The sequence below is a fragment of the Zootermopsis nevadensis genome, unplaced genomic scaffold (genome assembly GCF_977971745.1).
Source record: "Zootermopsis nevadensis isolate Lab colony 2312 unplaced genomic scaffold, Znev_1.0 Znev_ptg000008l, whole genome shotgun sequence".
In the NCBI taxonomy this organism is placed as follows: Eukaryota; Metazoa; Arthropoda; class Insecta; order Blattodea; family Termopsidae; genus Zootermopsis; species Zootermopsis nevadensis.
In genome coordinates, this window is record NW_028259140.1 from 3,257,565 (window position 1) to 3,284,032 (window position 26,468).

The 26,468-nt window shown below is 36.5% G+C and overlaps 1 protein-coding gene across 3 annotated transcripts in view; it reads right to left on the reverse strand.

The window, feature by feature from the left end:
- Positions 1-26,468, reverse strand: part of LOC110830962 (zwei Ig domain protein zig-8) — a 285,478-nt gene that overhangs the window by 101,248 nt on the left and 157,762 nt on the right. For all 3 annotated transcript variants that reach the window (XM_022066409.1, XM_022066408.1, XM_022066411.2), the window contains exon 2: positions 20,488-20,690. In XM_022066409.1, coding sequence (XP_021922101.1) covers positions 20,488-20,690 — 203 coding nt within the window. The remainder of the gene's footprint in view (positions 1-20,487; positions 20,691-26,468) is intronic.

Sequence of the window (26,468 nt, forward strand, 5' to 3'; positions counted from 1 at the left end):
GAGTTGTGGAGATAAGAAGAGTGTGAGATCTGAACTTCTTATCTCAGCAGTTCCTGTTCTAATGTTGATCTTCTGCCTGGACTCTGGAGCTGACAATAGTACGCAGTTTCTTTATCCCGGTCAATGGAAAATACAAACAAAGGACGGAAAGGAACTTGTGTTTACATAGAAGCTTGAGGAAACCAAAAGGTGAATTTGTGAAGGACAAAGGAAAAGTCAAGCTGACAAATGTCTGGGCATCTGATCTGGGCTCCATCCGAGGTAACATGCCGAAATGACGAGCGAAGTGAGAACGCAGGAGGAGTTAGAAATTATTGATTCTTCAGCAAGCGGTGATTAAGTTCGTCTCCTTCTGAACCAAAACTTACACAGGAACAGAACGCAATTGTTAATGCGTACTTCTTCACTACGTGTGACGTGCCTTAGGAATTTCATTATTTCCGCAACGTTGTTTATTTCAATTATCATCTGATTTTCATTTGTATTTTCATTCAGTATTATTAACCTATAGAATATATAAATGCATTTAATGTGTATGAAACCAGTTTATTAACTGAAATATATTATTCACAACCAAATGTATGTTAAGTGCGCACTTTTACTCACCATTTCCATGCACAATAAAGATTTAACATTTACTCTCACTGATTTGAATTTAGCACCGACAAGCTCTGACACATTACAAAAGAACAATGTTTAATATTCCTGGTTCTAGAGACCTTTCAATATGGATCTGTTGAGCGCATGTCATGTTCCATGAATGCAGACTGAGTTATAAAACTCCTGTCTCTTACAAAGATCAGTCATGTGGCTGTCAAACAGATTAAATGGTTTAAGTAATCCATCAATAGAAATTAATAAATAATGCTATCGGAAATATTTCCAGTTTTGTAAAAAAAAAAAAAATACAATTTCATTTTGAATAAAATAAAATCAGCTAATGTTTCTCCGTATCAAACAAAAGGTACGCAGTAGAAAATAAGATATATCATAATCTCGAAACTTTGCTTTGAATTCGAATGTCTATATCTGTCTTTCTCGTGTTCGTACTAGTGTGAACAATGAAAATAAGGGATGGGGGTTTGTTCAGAATGTTAGAAGAGGAATTTCTTTCAATAAAGAATAAAGGGATGGTCTTACATACTTCAGCTCCAAACATCACTGAGTAAATGCAAATAAGGTATCTTATATTTCATTTCGAAAAGGAGGGTTAAATATCGCTCTGGTGCAAAAGAATAAGATGTCCAATCAAATTGGAAGTATTGTTTTCTTCATAAATGAGACTTACATTTTTGTCCTTTACATTTGTTTCAGAACTTACACAATTCACACAACAAATGACAAAGAACGGAAAAATGAAATTGGAATTTCTCTCAGTTTGTATCAGAATGATTGAAACTCTGACTGACCCCCCAACGATCTAGAAATTCTTCTGTTATTACCGAACAAAGACTTCAAAGTTTCACGAAACAGAGACATATTTTAGCTGTTCTGAAGTAAGGCAGACGTGTGCCAACCGGCCAAGCGTTCAACTGTAATGGTTTCTCAATATAGTTTCGTCTGAAAAGGAAATTGATTTGTTGAAAAAAAAAAGAAAACACTAAAATGTGTATGAAAACAAGCATCGAAGCACCGCTGCTATTGCCAGTCTCTCCCAAAAACAAAACGCACATTTTCATGCTTGTTTATTTGCGCTCCCCAGAACATCCCATTCTACGTCTTTTATAAGAAATCATCAAAGAATAGCATTTAGCGAAAATTAATTAGCCGTAATTATTACGCTACGTGTACGTTCCTTAACTTAATTCTCTAAGTATATATTAAATCTTGTCCGTCTAATCACAATAAATTCTTATTAAATATTAAAATATTACAATAATTAACATTTAAAATATTTAAAATATTAAATGATGTTCTTTATCGAAATATTCTATTTACATTACACCATCATTTTTATTTTTTATTTTTTCATGATGGTCTAATGTAAATCGAATATTTCGATAAAGATCATTTAATATTTTAAATATCTTAAATGTTAATTATTGTAATATTTTAATATTTAATAAGAATTTATTGTGATTAGACGGACAAGGTTTAATATATACTTATTATATCACAATATGACGCAACTTTACCATCTTACCATCTTATTAATTCTCTAAGTATTATTAACTTACTGATTCTTGTAACAGGGATGCTGCATGTTCAATTAAAGGTACAAAATGAGATTTTAAGTACTGCACAGGTGAGTTCAAAAACAAGATATAGGAAATATGATTCAGAAAGTTTTTTTTTTTTTTGATTAATCAATAGTTGGTTTATTCAATGACTTTCAAAGCGTCAAATGGTAAGATAATTAATAAATTCTGGCCTGATTAGATTTATTATTTATTCGGCATTTATCTAAGCAGACCAGGGTTGAATAATTAGCACGTTTCAACGAAATGTTTGCACTCTCAAGTTTACATGGGGTCGTCACTCAGAACATCATGATTATCAACGCCGTAAGAACCACAAGTCATACGATAATTTATATGTGTAAAAATAATTACATTTTGAAAATCTCATTCTAATGACAACATACGATACATCCACAGTAGTTTAAACTACATTCTAAGAACCATCATTTCACCTGACGTTTACCTTGTGAAGTAAAATGTTTTGCTGCCCAAATTTATATCAGAAATGACATTGGGAGAGCGGTTTATAAACTTCCTTATACTTATTTAATTTAATTCTTACAGATTCTAAACTCTTTTTTTTAAATTTAATACAGCAGAAGTTGTCTTTAGGACCCTTTTATTCTCATGGCTTTCTGCCTTTCCCTTTATCAAATACGTCTGTGTTCACAAAATGTAATTATTTCGCCCTTCGTCCTGAAACTTCTGCTACAAAATCAACTTTTAATGGTCGGGGAATGAAGGACAAGGAAATAAAACACAGGCTCGGTTCACTGGCGTAGGTCGTTCTTTTTTCATTGGGCTTTTGATGTAGTGAGAAATCCAGTTAAGTAGAAGACAAAAAGGTAGGCATATACTAATAACTTAACAAGACTTCGTGCATTTGTCCTACATTTTAGAAAGAATAACGACACTTTATAAAAGTTCGTGTCTGATTCTAAATCACGAAGTTCGTAATTCCATACATTTCATTTTAAACTGCCTTTGGTACAAAGTGTTGTGTATGTGGGTGGGGGGGGAGGTTATTTTAAAAAGTAATTTCAATTGTGTCACTTTCTGGATAATAATATTTATGTCTTTTATATAAAGAAACCAACTTGTATCTTTAAATGATTTGTATAAAAGCAGGATCAATAGACGTTTAAAACTATAGCCTTTTTTTTTTTTGTAAATATAAAGACATATTTCAAAGCCAACAATTATATCAGTTAAATACGCATTCTATATAAGGCCTACCAGTAAAACGCCATCTTCTTTGATACCTAAGGGCTAAGCTGTATGCGTTTATACTCGTATTGGTTCTGTTCCTATTCTTATCTCCGCACCAGAAGTAGAGGAGTGGTAAACTTGGAGCTGACACTTTTACCTACGGGGAAAAGAGCTTCATTTATTATTATTTGCGTAATTAGCTGATTAGGACAGAAGAAACAGTATCACTCCGATTCCGACAACCTAACATATTGACCTTAAATATGAGGCAGCATGTCCCTGTTAAACGTCGACAACAAAACCCGCTTCCTCAAGTTACCAGAGCTCCCAAAACATTATCTCTTCTTGCCAACACCAGTGTCTTTTAAGAACGTAACAGCCAGAGTTGGCAGCGACTACTACAGGTTGCAGCAAAAGAAGGCGTAGACCCTAAATTGCCAAGGAACAACCGATAACCCTTTCTGGTCAATTCCTACGCTCGCGTCCAATCTTAAGGTTCCTCACGTAGGCAGAGACAACAACTGTGAAGATAACGTGTTTAAGATGACTGTCATCTGGGCTGTTGAGCCGCGCAGTCTGATGGAAATTTGCCGACGTTTCAGAGATGTCTGTTGTGTACAGATTCGGTGCGATGAGCAGGAAGCAACCACCTCTGAAACGTCGGTAAACTTCTAGAAATCACAGCCCAGAAGACGGCCATCTTTATATTCGAAGCCGTGAGAACCTGAGATCTCGCCTCATATTGTGATGTTACCTTCTCACCCTTTCTGGACAATGAGTTCAGCTGTCGTCAGTGGAGCGCATATTGATTTAACTTCATCAGCGAGATCCCACATTTCGACTGCAGTATGTTTCGGTGTTTTCAACTTTTGGATCATTTTTGAATTAAACAAAGAACACCGTGGAACAAAGTCCTCGTTGATAAGTTTATAGCATCTGCGCTGGCAAAGAAATTCGCCATCTTCTATGACATCAAATGAGTCATTATGGTGTTGACAAGTTCCTGTAACTGGACCATATCCTAAGCCAGTTCAATCCAGTCCACATTTACAAAACCGGTATTTATACGACACATAAATTTGGTGTCTTGTGGGGCCACAAATGACACATAAGAACTTTATTGTGGAATAATTTCTATTGACAAATGATAAAATTAGTAGTGAGTCAGAATTTTCAGATGAAAAAAAAAATTATTTTCAAGGAACAGATACCGTGAAGTGTCTTTACAATTTGTCGATTCTGTCTTCATTATTTGAAGGGCCTCCTACCCAATCTACAGTTCTTAATTAATTTCATCATACAAATAATCTAAATAATAATATAAACTCTAAAGAAAAAACCCAGGAAATATCGAGGATGTTGTAAGAAGGAAGCTAAAGTAGACCCTCGAGATTCGACGCTTGTCGGGGTAAACCTTCACCACCCGATTCGTAAGCTACCCGCATTGTAACAACATTTATGTCTTCGGAGACACGATTATATGCGCGGTCTATCAGATTTCTCGGTATAACAAGTATCGACTGACAAAACACAGAAATACAGTCCGATTTTTTAGTCGTGGCCGTTGGGCTGCGCATAGAAAACAGTGGTGTCCCGATACTTATGTCTAGAAAAACGTCTAATAATGAGGATGGTGATGCATCACAGAACTTTATTCGCTGACAGCTGTTTACTAACGATCGTTTGACTCTATTGTCTGATTGCAGTCGCCCACATGCACTGCGCATTTAATAAAGGTCACATCAAATAAACAGGGCTGTACAAAAATCTTTCATATATTAAACGTTTAAAGTTTAATATGGGTAAAACATTGCAGATCCCAGTTCTGTGATTTCTCATCTCTCTCTCTCTCTCTCTCTCTCTCTCTCTCTCTCTCTCTCTCAACAAACCGTTGTCAGAACAAAGTAATCTCTTCAAATTCACAGGCCTACTTAAGAGACGCAATGAGTTAGCAACACACGACTACAACAATATGAAAGTCTTTCCATATTCTTGCCCTAGAGTGAATAATGCTTTCGACAGTTCTGTTATGGTCGTGATATTTAAGTTTCTATGTTTCCACTTCAGCATTTATAAGCCAGTCCTTTGTCTCACAGTTTCAGAAAAGCAAAATAATGATTCATAGTAACAGCCCTTTGAGGACCAGTTGCCTTTTATTCAACTTAATCTCGTTTGTTTAATCACAAAAAGAGGTCTGCTTGCTTTGAAGCAGGCATAAAGTTTTAAAGAAAGCAAATAACTTCCTTCCCTATTTCTAAACGCAGTATAACATTTAAAATACGAATAACAATAAATTCAATACATTTTATTAATAACTGATATGTGTACATGATAACATTGGTTTGAAAAATACCGTGTGAGATTTCAGGTTAGATTCTCACATCGGTGACTATAAAAATGGCTGTCTTATTGGATACTTCGCCATTGACTGACGTTTTAGAGATGCTTACTGCCTCCATCCTCAGGAGGATCGCCCTATCTCAGAATACATTAATCTGAATATTTATTTAAAGTGATGATCTCAGTGTGAAAATCGCCTGTTCCGGACATGGAAACTGGTTCCCTCCCGCACCAAAGTCCTTCAGTTCAAGACTTGCATTGCTCACCTCTGACGAAGTCAATGTTTTGCAAATATCTGTAATACCACCTGAATTCCACGTTAAGCTTAAGTTCTCCGTCTTGGCAACAACCTCTTAATCGTTGCCCTAATATCGCGAGTTAACGGAATCCAGCCTAGCAGCAGATGCTCGCTCCTCAGAAGAGGATTTTTTAGGTCAAAAGCCGAGATCAAACAGACCACGTACAAAGGAAACAGCCACACAAATATCAGTTCTGATCCCATGGATTGTAGCACTTAAATATACACAAATTCATGCTTATCAGCCCTAGGGAACAAAGACGCGGCTACAAAACTAGCACAAAGCATCGGAAACGTCTTCAGAAGTAAATGGTAGTCCAAGTATGATCAAAAACTACCCGCATTTCAAGGAAACCGAAACTTCATCACCGTGTACAAGAAATCTCGCTTCTTATCACTACCCTGGCCTAGATTAAGATATTAAGTATCCTTAAATTGGCCTACAATTTCTAGGCTGCATTTTTTTAACAAGGGCAGGGTCACCAAAGTGTCCTCATCTCTTCAGCTTTTCCGACTTCAATGTTATATTAATTTCTTCGTCACATGCTACGTGCAGTAATTAAGGTTGCGTTATAAATCGTTTTTCTGTTTAATTTTCTTGGGATTTTTGTATCGCCCTCTAATAATTTGTAACCATCCGTCAATGTGAAATATGAATTTTACTTAAATTCAAAAACATTACAATTATAAATCGGTTTACAATTTTAAAGCAGTTTCAACCTTAAGAACATGTTTTCAGATACAAATTACATTACCACAAAACCACTCTAAATTATTTGTTGAATCAATCTTGGAACACGTCTTTACGTATGATTATAAATGTAAATTCGAAAAAAGAAAAACCCTTCTCAGACCGACTACACCATTTTGTCAGCATTTATAGCTTACGTCACTTCCACACTCTTTATCTAATTCGATGGACGCACCGAACCGATTCTGTAGCCATATATTTAAGTCACACGCAAATAAAAAAAGAAACACGACACCGGAAACTAAAGACGCCATTCAGTTTCCGGAGAAAATTTATCAGGAATATAAATTAAGTCTATCGTGTAAACTCCCTTTTCTCATTCCCGATCATGCCCAGATCTATTTCCGTATCCTTCTTTCTTTTCCCCTCATTGCACACGGTCTATTTCGTAAGGAGCCCTTGGCTTCTCCTGATCCTACCATTAACAATTGATCCTATTTAGACACCCGCCCTAAGAAGGAGTTACTTCGGGAACTTGTAATTTTCTTAATTAAACTGACACAGAGTATAAAGTAGCAGAAACCTGACAAACGAGGTTAAATGGAAAAGAAAAATACGTATTTATAATGCGGGACAAAAATTCTAATCATAATGTTTGGTAAACTGTACAAAAATAACACCGATTAAACTATATTTTCTTCCACTGTAAAATACAAGCTACACCGACATTTTTTTTAAAAAATAACATTCTCTTAACTGAAGGAATAAATAAATATAATGTGGTGAGAATGTACAGATCATGTTGACGCAAGGAAAGCGTCTTGAACTTGAATGCGGGAACAACCTAAGCGGTTCAGAACTGATCAGGATTACAATCTATCTTTCGTGTTTCTCACCAGTTTCTTTAAAGCCAACGCCGACGATGATCGCCCTGATGATAGATACAGTAAGCGCCTACAAAACGTCACTTCTACCAGACTGCACTGCGAAACATCCGGAAGACAGCCATCTTAAACACATTATTTTCACTGTCTACGCTGGCCTTGTAATCCTGGGGTCTCGGGTTCGATTCCCGGCGGTGCCCGAATTTATAACTTGTGTTGGGCAAGGCCGTGGTCTAGGCAACACGGAGTTTTCCTCCGGGGGCTTCCCCGGTTTCTCCGTGGTATCCCAACAATTACTCCATTCACACACAGAAGAAGGCAATGGCAAACCACTTCTGGATCATCTGCCAAGAACGGATATGAACAGGTCCCAGTCCGAGAAAAGGATGGAAGGATCCTGTTCATATGGACCTGTCGTCAGACAGAACACTAAATAAATATAAATAAACGTGAGGAACCTTAAGATTGGACGCGAGCGTAGGAGTTGGCCAGAAAGGGTTTGAAATACAACCGAAATATTAATACACGGTGCTTATGTTAGGAGTAAGTTTTGTGCGAATTTCTGAAGTCGTTTACGTTCTGCGAGTGATAATAGACCCCATTGCCGTCAGAGCAGCTTCCATCAGTGGGCCGACTCGTAAGAATGCTTTGCCAAATGGGAGGAGACCGAAGAAACGGGGTAGTAGTCCCAGAGCGGTGTGTACCACGGCGTAATGAGGACCATGGGAGGCTCGTAGATGAGACCAGGGCACAAAGTGGACCATCGGGATTCAGGAGACAGGAGAAAAAAACGAGGACGAAACGCCGGTCACTGACCATTAGGGCGCCCAACGTACGAGACAAATTACCGAAAGGTGGAGTGTACGACCAGGTTCTGGTACTGCAGTCTGTTCTACCTGCTTGTCTAGCAAATTTCTCTCTTAATTTCACAATATTTTTATTGATATTTCAGGTAATCACGGCGACGATTATGAATAATACTGTCTTCTAGGATGTTGTCTCGCGTAGTCTGGCAGTTAGTGATCGACGATTACCCTGATGTTGAAAGCAGTAAGTTCCCCTGAAACGTCGGCAAATTTCTACCAGAATACGTGGCACAGCGACCCAAAACATAGTCGTCTTCATTAATATATTTCATGTATTTCTCACGCTGCATTATTAATTAAGGAATTGTGGACTATGGCCGAGATAAGAACCCACAGTACATAAACTGCATTGACTTCCAAACCTACGTAAACAGCGTCATCTGTATTTCATACTGTCAATATTAACCAACATAATATCCCAAGAAAAAAATACAGGGCAATATCCGAAGAACTATTCAGTACTTATTTTTCATATACGTCGGCAAGGTAATTTTGGAAGAGCAGTATTTATTTATTTATTATAAACTGCAAATGGGTTTTTACCTGGTGGCAGTGGTCTTACAATAAGACACAAAATAATAAGACACAACAGAACAACACACCACACCCAAAATAAAACAATTCATAAGATTACAAAACCATAAGGCACAAGTATTTAAACACAACAGAAAACCTAAAGTAGATAACTTAAAAATTAATACCAACCGGACTGCAATAACGAAACAAGTTAATATTCCAAATATTATAGATCCTTAATTACTTAAAATATCTATTGACAGGAATTGCCCATAAAACAAAAGAAAGTCAGTGAGATCTTTCTGCTCAGCTTCGCAACCAAGAATCTTAAATATAGAATAAGAAACAAAACGAAATTATAATGTTCTTTGATTGAAACAGAAATCAATGGATCTCTTCAACGACAAAAGACACATTTATCGTACATTTATAAAATTCCTCTCTGGCAGAGATTTATGTCCGACATGTCGTTTTTATTATGTTTGCTGCCCCAATAAATAAACTCATCTTTACGTTATGGCGTCAGAATAAAAAGAAAACGTTTCAGCAACACTAGTGCAATACAGCCGGATGTAAGGAAAAGGCACATCCATCTTGTTTTATACGTCCTGAGCTGCCTAGCCGTCAGTGAAATCCTTCGTCTCGTCCTGCCTGCAGGATAACGACTGATCCAGGGACACTGGGGAGACGAAACACAGCGAACAGAAAAGGAAGTGCGACAGAGAAGAAGACTAAGAATGGATGGGAAGAAGATAAAAGTGTAAGAAGAGGGAATTTCGTGGGTTGGAGGTGATAGAAAGTGGACAAAGTGATTGATAAAGACAGATTAGTAGATAATAAGAAGAGGCAACGAGCTGTACGTAGAAAAGATGGGTGGAAACAAACAAGGAGAGAGGTAGAAGAGAGGAACGTAGCAATATAAGGAATTATAAAACGTCGAAAATTACAAATGAGCATAATCAAGATTTCTATATGTAACAAACGACTAACATGAAGATAACCATCTTCTGATATGTTACACCAAGTAATCTGGTTAAAGTTTACGGACGTTTCGGAGGCGTTTGCTACCTCTATCGTCAGGGTAACCGCCCTGATCATAGTCCCAATGATGGAGGCAGAGAGCACTTCTAAAACTTCGGTCAAGTTCTATCAGACAACAAGGCGCAACATCCTACAATACATCTTCGATTCACTGCAGTGACAACCTGACATGTGAAACGAGGTTCAGTTTGAAAGGTATGTAACATTCAACATGAAATTGTAGTAACAACAGTGAATATTCCTTCGCCGTGCCATGTCGTCACGTAGTAGAACTGAATTTTATATCTCAGGCAAGAGTTCTTATTTTTTAAATGGTTATCTGTCAGACGATAAAAGAACAGTGGAAAAGATAATGGACAGCAGGAGACAGATAGAAAACAAAAGACTCATTCTCTCCAATAAAATAAAAGACTCAGCTAAAGAAAAACTGTGCGGTTAAAAGAGAAAAGCAACACAAGACGAAAGGGATTAAAGCTTCGTAAAAATTTGCATGACTGAATTGGAGAGAACGTTTTTTAGAACATATTATCAAAAAAAAAAAAAAAGAAAACTCGTTTCTGAGACATTAATAAGATCTAAAGCACTGGACTGAAGCTTGTAGCCTGTGACAATAATGTCTATGAGTCCCGTCGACGCCATTTAAAATTTAAACACTTTCCTTTTCCGTAGCTGGCATCTTCCACACATAAAGTGTCCCAGAGCCTAAGTGAGCTTATTATGACCCCCCTAAACACGTGTGTCGATGACGGTTTAATTATTATGAGTTCTTTGTTAGAAGCGCATAAACTGAATGCATGTAGAAGACACCTTGTCAGTCGGTCAGTTGGTGTGCTTCAAAGACAACTGCTAAATGTATTTTACAGAAATTTTATATTAGGTTTATTTCATTATGAAAAGTTACAAAGCTATTTTGAGTTTCATATAGATCAACGCCATAAAAGTAGCTATGCTTTCACAAGGGAATAAATATGTAATGGAACAATGTTTCGTCCATTTCAGAAGTGGTAAATAAGTAATTACCTCATTTAACCACCTAAATCCGTCCAAATAATATTTAAAAATTCAGTTCGAACAAAACACTTCCCCAACACAAAAATTAATTTTAATGCTGTTTAAGGCAATAATCTGTCGGTTAAAATAAACTTATTTTCTCTAAAATTAACAGGTTAAGACAGATATGGAAGTAAATTTTTCTGTTTAATGTACTGAACTGCTTATAACGTGTAAAGACGATAGTCGAGGTCTTGTGTTCGTAATTATGCTATCCTCCTACCGACAAGTTTGTAATCAACGAACACAACACTAAAACAAAACGGCAATTAACATTTAAAACCCACGTTCATGATTGAATAATAATAAAAATACTGTAAAGTAATATAACCAAGTAAAGTGGTTTTCAATGCGATCCAGTTTTATTTAAAAATTAACAGGACCAGTATCAAATCTAATGTCTTACCTTCAGAACTCATCTTACATTGTGAATATAAGCTTGCGTGCTTATGTTGAGTTGCTCTTTGCAATGAAATAAGTGCCACATTATTTTAAATACATTATGTAGTTCTGAGAAAAGGTCACAAAGACCATTTTCATATTATACATATTTCAAGCCATACAGATCTTTTGTTGTTATATTTAGGTAATGATAGTACAAAATTCAGTAACTAAATACAATATAAAACATGAGTTATGGATCTGATCTCATTTCAAATCACAGAAACACACAATTCAAATCGTATGGAGTGAAAATTAGCGATAACCACAATAGGCTCGTATGTGTGTTTGAGCTTTGTAGATATGTTTAATAAATAACGGTTTTTAACCTTTCACACCCAGAAAAATAATTGATTCTGTAATGTAGGATTTAAAAAAGAGGGTGTGTAAATTGAAATACATTCATGATGTCGCTTCTAGTTAGCAACCGGTCAGCTATCAGTCCGATGGCAGCCTGAGAGCACGTATACACTCCTCTTAGACCAACACACACACAGCTGTGCTCTGAACAGTTTAATTTAAAACAAGACAAACGTACGTGATATCTTACGTCGACAGGATGCTAACCCTGTTACAGAGTTCAGAGTATCTAAATGAAACTCCGTGCTATAGAATCCATAAATGGGAAATAAACTCCCACAATCTTTAACCTCACCTCAACCGAAACTCATAATATTTGCAGAAGATATCAGGAATGTTTTGAATATTGTCTCTTGCGTCCGAAAACATTCCAACAGGCAATGACCCTCGGTCATGCAAGTTGATTATTCCCGTAGGAACAATTACTTCTCTGTAATGTGGGTTTAGTACCCCCACGAGAAACGACAGGCTGACACAGACGTGAATTGCCCATAAAGTGTACTTTTCTCACGATAGAGCGCCAATAACACCTAAAAAGTGACTTGGGATAAAATAGGTCTAATACAAATTCATAAGCATATCTGTTACATATCGCATTATATATTGGCAAATATTCAATTTAGTTTCAAACCAATCCCTAATCACATGCTGAATTTAATGCATCCAATTTAGCATCAAAACGGAGAAAATTACATGAACCATACACAAAAATTTTCATTGCCATGAAACTGGTGTATTTTCTTCACTACACATCACAACAATATTAAAAACAATTATATATTAAATCTTGTCCGTCTAATCACAATGATTCTTATTAAATATTAAAATATTACAATAATTAACATTTAAAATATTTAAAATATTAAATGATGTTCTTTATATTTAATAAGAATTATTGTGATTAGACGGACAAGATTTAATATATACTTATTATATCACAATATGACGCAACTTTACCATCTTATTAAAAACAATGTTTAATATGTGAGTTGTAGATTAAATTTGTAATTGTTATTTAAATTCTAAAATATGTGTAATAAAAGCAAACAGCATAGGCCTATGCACTTAATATCTTGTACCAAATGCGTATTGAATAATTCAATTTTAGTCTTATAAAATCAGTGCATTTCTGTGATTTGTATCGAGGTATAAGAGCAGTATCATCACCGCCCTGATGATGGAGGCAACAGGGACCTATGAAACGTCAGTAAACTTCTACCAGACTATACGGCGAAACAACCCAGAAGACAGCCATCTTAAGTTATATGCAGCTCTGATATGTGTTGACTGTATGTCATACGAACAGAATAAGAGGCCTTGCTTTTAACACAAAACTGACACATTACAAAAGCTACGTGATCCAGTCCGCAGACGGACGTTTCGAAAACGATACATAACGCAGTCATGAGTACAAAAATATTTGCTCCGGCAATATTACAAAGCCCTGGGCCTAAATTTGAAGCAGCTGACTGCAGGCTTCCCCCTACGCCAATTCGAATCACCATTTTAAAACGGCAAGTGTGTAATCACACAGTTAACAGTGAGAACTGATTATATAACAATATCAAGATCTATGCTTAATAATAATTATACATACCGTTCGGAACGAAAAATTAAAAATCTTATCTTATGACATCGTCACTTCCAGAGACGTATGACTGTGCATGAGGAAGACAATGGTATAATGATTTACCCTTTTCGATTTTCAGTATTAAGGAAATCGGAAAAGTCACACAGCGGGTGCTGTTCGACAATTTGTAGTGTAGTGCGTAATGAAATGCCCCCAAAGCAGTTCTTTCCATATGTATGAACTCAGTTCCTCCGTCGAACACTTTTATTTGAGTATTCTGTACTGGCGTGTGTTTTTAAACCCCATTTGGGGTTTCGCCGCTCGTATCGTCTGTTCCTGTTCTCTTCTACGTCGAACTGGTTGCCTATCTGCACCCGACTACGGAACGTATAGCCTGATCTCCGCATTTGATATTCACGACAGGGAGAAATTTTTCATTCATTATTCATCGATGCCGGTTAAGAGTTCGCGTTGATTGATATCCGCCTATTGGAAGGGAAGTTTTATCTCTTTAACACGATTTTTCCCTCTTTCAAGTCTTTATTTTCTTCTCTTTTACTCGTATTCTCCAGTGTATACGTAGAACCTAGGCAATTACAGGATTTTTCTCCTGGGGTCGTTCCAATGAAACTGACGAGCTACAAGGTTAAACAAATCAAGCCAAGGGAAGGAAGTCAGCGGAAAATTGTACAGATCTTGTAACAACACATTCCATTTTTCTCCAGAGTAAAATACCGAACAAGTTAGGCACTGAAATCACAGCATAACAATTCTAAACTGTCGCCAGAATTTTAGCCCTGACAATTAAAAATGGTTTCGGTGGTGTCAGAGGTTTTCTGGGGTCTATTTCTGCTGCGTGGGCGTGGTATCTGGCCGGGTGATGACGTCATTGAGGATTACCCAACCATAGGTAACCAATGCAAATGCAATGTGCAGTCCGATCGAGAAAATAACACGGAATTTCGGAATACAACTGATAACGACTTTGGGTTAATAGAAAGACAATATAATTGAAGAGATGTTTGAATTAATTGAGATATGAAAGCACCAAATTCGTACGTCCGGCAAATATCCTTCTGAACTGCCACACCGAAATTTACTTGTCACCAAAATCAGATTTACATCAAACCGATCTGTAAACGACACTGGGATGTTTCAGGTAGCTATGTCGTAGGATGTCTGTCAGATAACACTGTGGCTCTTATTTCAAAACCACACCTACGTGAGAATACAGCCTACTCGATGACACTATAATCTCAGAAAACGTGAACGGGTATTTTTGTAATACGTTAAGAAGTTCATACGAATAACATTTAAAAACTCTGTCCGTACCGCAAAGAAAACACAACCCGTCTCCATTACAGATACAGAAGTAATCGCTGGTTACAGCGTTAATCAAACCACACCCATATAAATAAATCGTGTGTTTAAATTAAAAGGCAAAGAATGTTAAATCATGTGGTATATATAATTACCACTGACTTTTTAAAGTGTTAATGACTGCCCTCGCCGAGAAAGTAGTTCTAATATGCGCGTAAGTTTTTTACTAAACCTGGTTTTTTATGTCCATGAAGAAACGAAAAGTTAGCGAGGGATGCGATTGATAATGAAAATTAGTGGAGTGGAATTTCTGAGCGAAGATTCCGCATTTCGGCAGAGTTCCTTTGCTTCTCTCTGCGGGCAAAGAAATGTTTCTCTTCGCTCGCTTTTGCTTTATCTCGCCGTCCTCGAGTCGTTCTGTCACCCAACTTTCGCAGCGGGCGTGGAATTAATTTCGTGCTCTGCAGAACAGGCTTTTGCGGCAGGACCTAGCATGCCATTGTAATTAAGAACTGCAGTTCGGGAAACCTAATTAGCCATGTCTTGATGGAAACACCCAGCCAACCAGTGAGTCTGGCAGCTTATATGGACTGATCTTTTTGCCCTTAACGTCCACCCTACATCCCTGAAACCTTCTTCTTAGCCTCACAAAACCGCAAAAATCTTCAAGAATTGACCATTTCCAATACAATGCAGTCCTATCTCAGGTACTTGATTCGCTTTTTCATGTAACTAATCAACGTAGAAAAAATTTACTCACCTAAAAATTTATTAAATCCTAAGGAACTTTCATAAATGATTTTTATAAATGCAAAATTCACGAAAAATGAAAAAAATATATATCTCGACATTTACCTCGCTTCATATTCGTCTTTTCATCTGCGGGATCTAGGAAAGTCCAGCAAAATCTTTTCTACCTGACCGACCACGAGCTCCTGAAGGCGGTCTGTGCTCAGAGGGAGTCTCCTCGTCCTCCCGAATGCGAATTATAAGCGTTCCCGACAGTTTCCGAGGGGTTTCCCGGTGCGACTGATCATCTCTCAGCGGGACTTCATCGCGACACACTCCCTTCACTCTGTTTGCCGTCGTGTTCTGCGTGGCGCCACTATCACCAACCAAATCTGTGTTCAATTTAAAAAATTTTCCTGCTCAGCATGGAGCCAACGACGGCAACCTAATCTTGTACAGGTTCGTGGTTTTAGCCTGATCTCTTCCAGGGCAGACCAAGATATTGTAAAAACTTCCTGTTACAATCACCTGTTCCACCGTCTGCAATCAAATATTGTATTTAAAAATCTCCCAATTACCGTACTGATCTTATTTTTTTAAAACTGAAATCAAGGGAGGGGCGAGAAGATGAAACAACTATGGGGAAGAACAAATGCAATGCCGAGTTTTTGCGAAAACGTTTATAATCTTCAACGTCATTTAAGGCGACAAATGCCTTTCCCGTCTGAGCAACTATTTCCTTCCTTCCTTACACATAAACATTTAATATTATATACACAACAAAGTTCATTACACAAAAACTGTAATTATACTATCGAATCACCATATCTCAGCTATAAGGTGCCGAGTGTAGATATATAGGTCAAATATATCATTAAAAAGTCCGCTATATTCATGTAATCCAATGTAACTTATCACAATCAAACTTAAACGAATTCAAAATAGCCGACCCGCATAGGATCAAACCCACTACCGCTTAAGGGCTTCCAAATATCCTTCCAGGACTTCTCCAGCAATTATAATCTCTCTAGCTAATACTGTAACGTTAAAATATACGAATATAACAAGCAAATTTCTTTGTGTCCTTTACTGTTTCAACTCTGGCCGTTTCGACACTGCACATTCGTCAAAGATATTGAAAACCTATCAATCGCTCAATCAATCTAATCCATTGCTCAGCAACGGGATACAATCATACAAGGAAGATTAATGTTGAGTGATGTCACAAGAATATTGTATCGGTAGAATCCAGTTATTTAACCCAACAAATATACGGTGCATCTGCGTGAACGTTTATTCAGAGACAGATCAGGTTTGCGTCCAAAACCAACGTGAAATAAAGTGAAAGATATCTTTAAATTTCCAGGTTGTTGTAGAACGCAAAATGTAGATTCAGTAAGCGAAACGACGGGTTGTATTTTCACTTGTGTATATTTTATAAAATTTATAAACTGGAACATCAAGATGGCGATTATTCAAATATCTACTGCGATAGTCACATCAAGGTCACTGAAAGTTCAAATAAATGTTCAGTGGTTGAACTCTGAATATAGAATCCCAGTTACAATGTCACTTATTTTACAAATGCGAAGCGATTTTTTTTTCATCGTACTTAATTTCGATTTCAATGGGCCTAAAATCAGGAATACCAACATGTTTGTTGTATCCATTTCTGACGTGAAGGTAACATTACAAACAATTGGTAATTTAAAAAAATAACTTTCACTTATGGATCATTCAATACTAAGACGCAGTTACAAACTCAGATTCTTGGAAATGTGAAATAATGGAATTGCATTCTTATAAAATGTATAACGCTCTCTTATTGCTCCGAAAATGTGCGAGTTTTACCGTAAATTTAATCTCTGGATCCCCCTAAACTACACAGCCTTGTACTTTATGAGAAGATTTCCCTCCAAATACCAAGGCTATAAACTTATATTTATATATTGTTTGATAAATTTTGTGGGATAGTTGTAATAACTGCTAGTTTGTCCTGAAAATTCATGTTCTTACGTTTCATTAAAATATTCTATATCACTTTTACGAAAAATTCTAATCAATATTCATTCTACGTCGCCGAAGACGGGGATAATTACAAACATGCCCACTTTAACTGCGCACTATCCAGTCGGTTCAGAACTTTTACCCTGAAAAACTTTCACTGTTACGGACTCAAGACTTTGTTGCATTCTCTCCGCATTGTGGAATTTTAGTTTGCTGCTTTGCAGATGCCTGAGACGTAGAGATTCCGCGAAATGAATCAACTGACGTTGCAGCCGGAAATACACCCTGTTTATAATTCTACCATCTACGTCTGGGAATCCGTACAGATACTGAAACCAAAAACTGTTTAAAATAATCATGTGCGTTTACAAACATACAGAAAAGTAATTAAATACACCAAAATTACATGTGAAAAGACACAGGATTAAAACGTTCAACAACACATTTGTTTGCTGAACATCCTTAATGACTGAACGGTAAATTAAAGGTAATTGACAATTAGATGCCTCCCGCAGTTAGCTCTGTGTTACACCACAGCTGGTGGGTCGTTGTGGGACAAATAGGGACAACTTATTTTCCCTGTCGCTTTAAAATAGCTTACTGACCCAAATGTAACCTGTTCACATGTATCTTAAGAAATTTTGCCTGGAGGATAATGATTTATGGAGTTCTTGGTACAAACGTAATATGTACAAACAATGCGTGACGAGAGAATCATACATATTTCATTCAAATCACTCATCGAATTTCGGCGAAATATAATATTTATTTACAAGTTGAATTAAACTTTATAGCCATGATTGTCCCAACCTCTAGATCGTCTTAATCAAATCCCTGAAATACTACCAGTCACATAGAATACAAATTATATTTAATATATTACAGATATAATAACTCATAATTTTATTTAAAACTGTTTATTGCATATTTATCGAAATACTAGCAGATAATATATGTAGCTCAGCGACATGATATTTATGGGCTACGTAAAAAAATATAATTCATTATCACATAAAATTCACTATGTGGTAATTTAATAACGTCAACAAGAGTATATATGTGTATATTCTAAAAGAACATAAAATAACGTCTGGATTAAAAATGGCTGTATATATTTCAAAATGGAAGTCGTATTTTTATCCTTGATAACATTATTTGTCATTCTCGTTAAAATATATATAATGTGTATTACGATAATTGGTAAAGTATGTGAAAATGCGATAAATTTAAATTAACTGAAAACCACTGTAAAACTGATAGAGCAAATGTCATCAAAATATGCTCCATTAAAACTAAATGTAATTCACAGAGATGCATAATAAAAAATGGTGAATTTTGAAAAACAAATTCTCTTCGTAATAAATGTTTATGTAATGGAATGAACAAAAACTGTATGCATGCCCCAGATGACAGATTAATAAATGTATTTACACAGTTTGCCGTCTATGATTTGTTACCGTCGTTAGTAAATATTCCAACATTTCTACATTTTCGAACCATACTTTGTTTTTATATAATTATAATAATAATGATAATAACAATTCTACATACTTTTTAATTTTAAATAACTGACTGACTTACATTGAAACAGGACCATGTGATAATATAATTTATGCAATATCAATTTGTAGGTTTCCGGAACGCAGTCATTTCATTCAATATATGATTATTCATTTATAATGCAGTTTCACATATTTTAGAACTGTACGGTAATCACTCTTGTTATTCGTGAAGAAAGACATCCAATTCCCTAGCAGAAACATCCCATCACGTTTGATTGGCAAAGGCTGAAAGATTCAAATGGTGTGTCCTTATTATATTTGTTTTCACGTGCGTGACATAATGTACCTCATGTCGATGTTTCACGCTGAGATGTGACAGGCATTTTCAGGGAAATGATGGATGAATCCGGTGCGTCAAAAGCATTTTCTGACGTGTAGGATTACTTACGTTTATCGTGGCCATTTGAGGAGAACATAACTAATTACAGAACACACAAAATACGTAACATACAAAGACACCTGTCACTGTGGACTGCCCCAAATAAAGAATATTTCCACAATCTACATAAAACCTCGAGAATTAAAGACCTACATAAAACTCTACATAAAAATATAGATACGGATAAATTATACAGGTTATGCTGCAATAGACTGTCAAATATATTCATCTAGTCAGATATTTAGTAACAGATTGTACTTATTAAAAGCTCAAAGTACAGCATTTTAAGCGTCGTATGGAAGTAGGACGTTCTTAACTGAAGTAGAATATCTTACATCTATCTTAATATGTTTTAAAAGCAATATATTTGACGTTGACAATATTAGTAACATAACTCTATTTGTATCAAAATATCTCTTGTTATATAAGAGACGTCGTCTTTAGTATATAAGTCCCCTAGGTAATCTCACACAATTCTGTGAATATGACAGACTGATTAATCATTCTAAACGTATAAATTAAAATAATCTGTCACATATTTTTATTTTTAAAGGTCCTTTGGAAAAATCATTCTTACTGATTGAGGCACTTAGTAAGATGATCCCAGGAGCCTCAACTTAGGCCTATATTTCAATAGTAGTACTTTCAACTCCAAAAATAAAGGAAACGAATTACAATTTGCTGTAATGTTCACAAGGCAACGTACAAATGCAAGCAATGGATTAAATTTCACATAAACGTATTTTTTGTCAAGTTTCAAACATGTTAATGGACATTTGAAAATACATTTTAATTTTTTAAAAAAAAATTGATTAAGTATGAAAAATATTAAAATATACTACAGAAACTTATGTAACATGTGGATGCTTTATAAAAAAACGCATTGTTCTTTCCGCGGCTTTTCGTGATGATATAAGTACATCTACAAACAGCGGTCAGATTTTTATGAGCTACATTTTAACAAATCCCCTGCATCGTTAATTAAGGGTATCATTAAAACTTATATATTACTGTATAAATTAATTTTTGTGCTTCAGAACTCACCGTTCGGTCGCCTAGATGCTTCACCCGGCAGTTGAGGATGGCAGATTGTCCGACAATTGCAGTTACGTTGCGAGGTGATACGTCATCAAAGTAGGGACGTTCTACGCCCCGCGAGACATCGATGTAGCGGCTGGATTTGGGACGCAAAGTGTCTCCCACAGAGAATGGCGGTGAGTGAACCACCGCCCCTGGAAGAGCAGTGCCTGCAACCAGCAATCAACCACATGTGAATCGGCCATTTGCAAAAACGTTCGGAAGAGAGAGAAAAAACACTATTTGTTCTGCGCTTCAATTATTTTTCCACAAGAATAAATGGTATAAAAATTTTAACACAGTTACAATTCAGTACCAAACTTTTAAAAGCATGATTATAATCCGTCAGATTTATAGTTTTAAATTATATATTATATCAAATTCCACAAATAAATGTAAGCATATCTGAGCACTTAAACAAAAATATTGGTATCCTCTGATTTCTATCCAGATGCTTATCATTGAAACACCAAGCCACACTATAGTAATGAGACAATTCATCATCACTCGCGTGTCCTCTTTACACAAGCAATGAACCACGACGACACTAGGTAAAAATCGGAAAATCCCGACAAAGAAGTTCTTTGCAGGGGATCTTGTCACCTGCCTTAACTAAATTTTCGATTTTTGTTTATAAAGTTCTACGGTTCCGAACGTTTTACAAAGTCTATGAAAGAAATTAGTTCAAATTATTTATGTAGACGTATTTTATTACAGGAAGTTTGTCGGTACTGGATAAAACGTCTTTGGATGTAAAGATGCCATCCAATTCGCCTTAACGTTGTCGTTAAATTGTTTTAAATAAATAAAAATTACAAAACCCATAAAATAACCAACAGTTACAGTATTAGAATTAATAATTTCAATAAATTGACGGTTTTCTTGTAGGTTTTGACGTCGTGTAAACTCGTCCGTAGATGGTAACGTTTTGAAGAAACATACCGCCTCCATCTTCAGCTCTTAAGGACAGTATGTTTCACCAAAAAGTTGGTATTTACAGAGTCAACATTGCGTCATAGCCCAGAAGTACGTTATCATTCGAAAACCTAAACTCTTACAATTTAACACATTTATCTCTGTGGAAATGGTTTTTTACTGTGACAAATGTTCATCAAAGATATCTCCCTACATAACAGCGATATATATACAGGGATACTTCCGTTCTATACTAGCCTATATTAAATATTCTGAATGAATAAGAGAGATTATGTATAATTGGCCCGATGGCAACGTAACAAATATATTCGGATTATATTTGGATTCAAATAATGTATATGAGCGTGTATACGATCAGCATCGAAGTTCCGCATAACAAAAAGAAATGACAGACAAAATGAAAATTGGGTATGAAAAGCTGGCACTGGAATTCCTAGAATTCCGTAAAATAAAATACGTGCACAGAAAATGAGACAATCCGATTAATAAGAGGGTCTGAATCAGTGACGATTTGCTGTGTTTGAAAGATTGTAATGAAGGAAGAACGTGTACATGAAACGCATGGTCGCAGTTGTTATGACAGAATACTAATTAGCTATGTGTCACAGATCTACGACTTCACTGAAATATGTGATATGATGAACGTAAAATAAAAGTTATTAAAATGTAAAAGAGGCAACATCAAAATTGAAACACCCACATGTTTGCAACATACATCATATATCGAAATTATTTTATCAACGAATTTTAATGATCAGTTTCTAAAAAACTCCAGCAGTTTCTCTGAATTTTCACCACACGACGTTGTCTCAAAATCAACTTTCCTTAGGAACATTTTGAGGATTCAATATTTGAATATTGGACTTGCGATAGATCAACCTAGCATAGAGGTCTATAATAAATAGGACGGTAGCTCCACGCCTTTTATACGCCCTGATAATGTAGTTCTTAGGAATAGCTGTATTTACCTATAACCTATGAAGGAAATCTCGTTAAAGTAGACGACACAGGGATACCCAGATTTTCGAAAATTTAATGTAAAATGATTAAAATTCGCTTTTAACAGTTTTTAGGAACCAAGATACATCTCGCTGATAGTAGGAACAGCATAATAGGCGATATTTTATTCCCTTCCCTCATAGAAATAACAGTCCAAAAACTTACAAAGGGACTGCACGAAAATTGGACTTTGTTAAAGGTTCAGCTGGTACAAAGTATCTCCCAACCAGCGTACACACAAATATGACGGCTAGACCAGTCCCAACAAAGGGAGTGCAAGTGTGATGGAACGGTGTAGTGATAACTAGGACGATACCGACGTGGCTGGCGCCTGCTTGGACGGGCAAGGTATTCTGAGCGGGACGGACGGACGGACGGACAGACAGCCCGCGCCGGTGTGTTGTCACACAAACAATAGACGCCATTCTTTGTCAGGACGTAGGACGCGATGGATTATACAGCCAATAAAGCTATTTGTGTCGGGGGACAGCCATGTTATGCCCGTAAAAGAGATTATCATTATTAGGAGACGCTGTTTGTACTTCCTCAAATTTGTCAAACGCTGGATGGGCTATTGTCTGGAATTTGACGGAGATCCCTTTCGCACTCATCAAAGAAGTGAAGTGCGAGATATGAAAGACACGAAGTAATAACACGACCGGGGGATAAATTTACTTAAAAGGAATTTGTTTCAGATTTCAAGAAGAAATGCCACAGAGTGGCAAAATGGTTATGGGATTTACATCGAAATGAGTTAAATACAACGTGTGAATTTATAAATTCCCGTCTCCTTCCAAGTTGTCCGGGGTCATATTCTTTGCGAAAAACGGAAGAAAGATTCAAAAAAGAGACAAGCAGGAAACGAACAAAAGAAAATGTCAGACTTCAGATCAAGAACTGAAGTCAGGACTCGGACGCACTTCGTTTGGAGAATCAAAATACGGACGACTTCAAATACAGCGAAAACAGAACTTTTTTTTAAAAAAGGAAATGAGTCACTGACATCCGCTTAAGTTGTTAATAGTTAAGTTTGTGTACGAGAACTTATATTATTTCACTTAATAAGGAAATAAATGTTGTCAGAGTTATACTGCTGTAGTTATCGTCTTGAAGTGATCTCTTCCTTGTATACTTTACGACAAACGTCTTGTGTGTATTTCACAAGCGTGCTGCGTTCCCCACTCATCACAAACACCTTACGAAATTACCTGACATTAAACTTTTAAAAATAAGTTTAGTCACGACTGATCTGAGGAATGATCAGAAATCTGAGAAGTCTTAGGCTACAAAATTGATGTTTTTTCACATGAAAGACAAAGATTAAACTAGGCTCGAGGTGTTTTATGTGGAGGTTGGTATCTCTGTTATCACTCGTCAACGAAACACAGAATTTTAAGATGGAATCAGTAGGAGAATTCACGTGGTATGTTTTTCAAAACACGAAATGGCACACACAAACCTTTTTTTTTTATCAAACAGCGATAAATTTAGAATGTGTTATAAATCTTCTAGTCGCGTTATATATGGGACTAAAGTATGGATATTAATACTGACAAACAACGTTTTAATTCACACTGTCCTCCTAGTACCGCGTATCAGTCCGCGCATAACAGTGCAATGCATTTATGACAATGATTGCCCGCTTCAAATACTGGGGGTCATATCCAATCTCACTATTCACGCTTGGCTGGTTAATCTCCTTATATATCATCGATATATAATAGAATTAGTTATGAGTAATGAATAATTAATTATCGTTGGCCTCAGAGCAAGATTCGAACTGGGTATCTCCCGAGTGCTATTCAAATCTGCTTTGTGCATTCAAAGTACACTAAATATTTCTACATTAATGGGAATACAGGCGGCTTTTCATGGGCCTACTATTCACATATCGGCGTATACAGTAGGGAAATGTAAAACAAAGGGACTACTTGAGTGACCCGGGAATAGATGGGAGGAAATATTAAAACTGATACTGCGAAACAGGGTGTGTGGAGGTACGTTGCAGTAGAGGGCTCTTATGGACACGATAGCAAATATTTGTTTTTCATAAAAAGCGAGGAATATATTGACCATTGAGGATTCTACGCCATGGAGGTTATATATCTATGAATAAAATTTATGAATGTGTGTTCTGTTGTAACCGTTGCCATGGTAATTTTCTTGATTGATATTTATAATTGTGTCTTTACTACTTTAGATTTTTCCATCATTCTTGATGAAAAATTTACTAGCGAGTTACGTTATTACTTGCAAACAGAGATACATTCTGAAATCTAAGTACCAGAAGAAAATTTAGCTATAACCTTCCACGGTCAATTCAGCGTTACCGCATAGGATGACAGAAATGTAATTAACAAGTGGATGGGAGGATTCGAGGTACGTATAGAACGCGGTAGACAAATACGACGCGAAGGAAATAGCCATTTCAACGGCGAAGGTAGAAATTACATCCCGGTCATTCTGTCCAGTCACCTAATTTCAGCAGTGTGTGTGGAAGATAAAATTAGAGAAACGATAACACGGTTACAATCTAATTACTTTAACCTCAAGGTGTACGTTTTTTGCAGTCTTGTTTCGAGTTTAAGAGGGTTCCGGGTTTGAACATCACCCTGGACAAAACGTTACACATTTAATCTTCCGCAGGTCCTCTAAGCAAATTCTTGGACAGTATTTCAAAGCAGACCACGCCCACTTCAGTACTCAATTTAATATTAATAATATCGATTCTGTCAATCCACGAGACGAACAAAGTCATAAAAGATACTTAAAAAGCTTTGGGTTTAATGTTTGTTCAGGAACAACAACAAAAGTGGAAGCTGTTGTGTGAATACACTAGTAATGTACACAAAACTTCAAGTGAATACACAGGCGATGTAATTATTATTAGAAAGCACTGAATACTTACTTACAACTCTCCACATTCAACATCCCTTCTTGACACAAGATCAATCATTAAACAACGGGTTATCTTATCAATACGTTGAAACAAGTCCATCAAGAAAAACATTTCCAAGGATTTGGCGAAGAAACAATTAGTTAAGACGTTCCTACTGATAGTTGAACCCATTTTAAAGTATTTTTTATAAAATTTTGCTCTCACGTGATTTCACTGAGCTGTCAAACTGAACAAAGAAAACTCTTTTTCCTAAGTTGCTGGCCACTCCCTCAAGATTAGGCCACTAAGAATTTGGTGTGACGTCACTGGGGAAAGCGGATAGAGAAGCACTTTGAGGCAGACAACAGAGTCGGTGCAAAAGTGGCTTTCGCGCAGGCTCCAAACAATGACCTCGGATCACATTACGACAACACTGCTCAGAGGACAGCGACGGAACGCAGTGTTACTCAACCATGATTTCAGATGACAGCGTGATATTCTGGCATGAAGAAAATCTTTAGAACGACGGTGTACTCCAAAGAGTACAAGCCTAACTCTAATCGAGTTTGACTTCAGCATTGACAAAATGTTCGTTGTAATGGAGACATTTTGTGTCTTTCTGAGGTACGGACTAATTCGTAAGGGCCTATACACTATACAATCGTACACCACATAAACATCTAGATAAAATCTATAAAACATTTCAAAACAAACCAACAACACAGAATTGCCCTTTGAGCGTGTCTATTAAATTGACTACGCATCCTGAATGTGCCAATTCGATCAAGGTCTACCGTGCTTTTCCTCGGTCCTAGAGCAAGTAACTCATCATAGACATCTACAGCAATGCCACGTCTTTGCCCAGTTTTCCTTGTCGAAATGAAATCCCGCCTCTTCTGGACATCATTTGACTACACAACTTCGCATCAGATTTTCAACCCCATGACGGGATAAATAAGTTGGCCGATGAAAACAATGAACTTCCATTTTCATTAGCTTCTTTATAAAAATAAAAGCAGGCATAAACTGGATATTTTATTCATAATCTGAAGTCTACACTGTAATTCTATTAGTAACATGGAGCTTTATTTTTAATATTCATGATCTACTCTCGTCTATAGATTTTAGGGTCGCT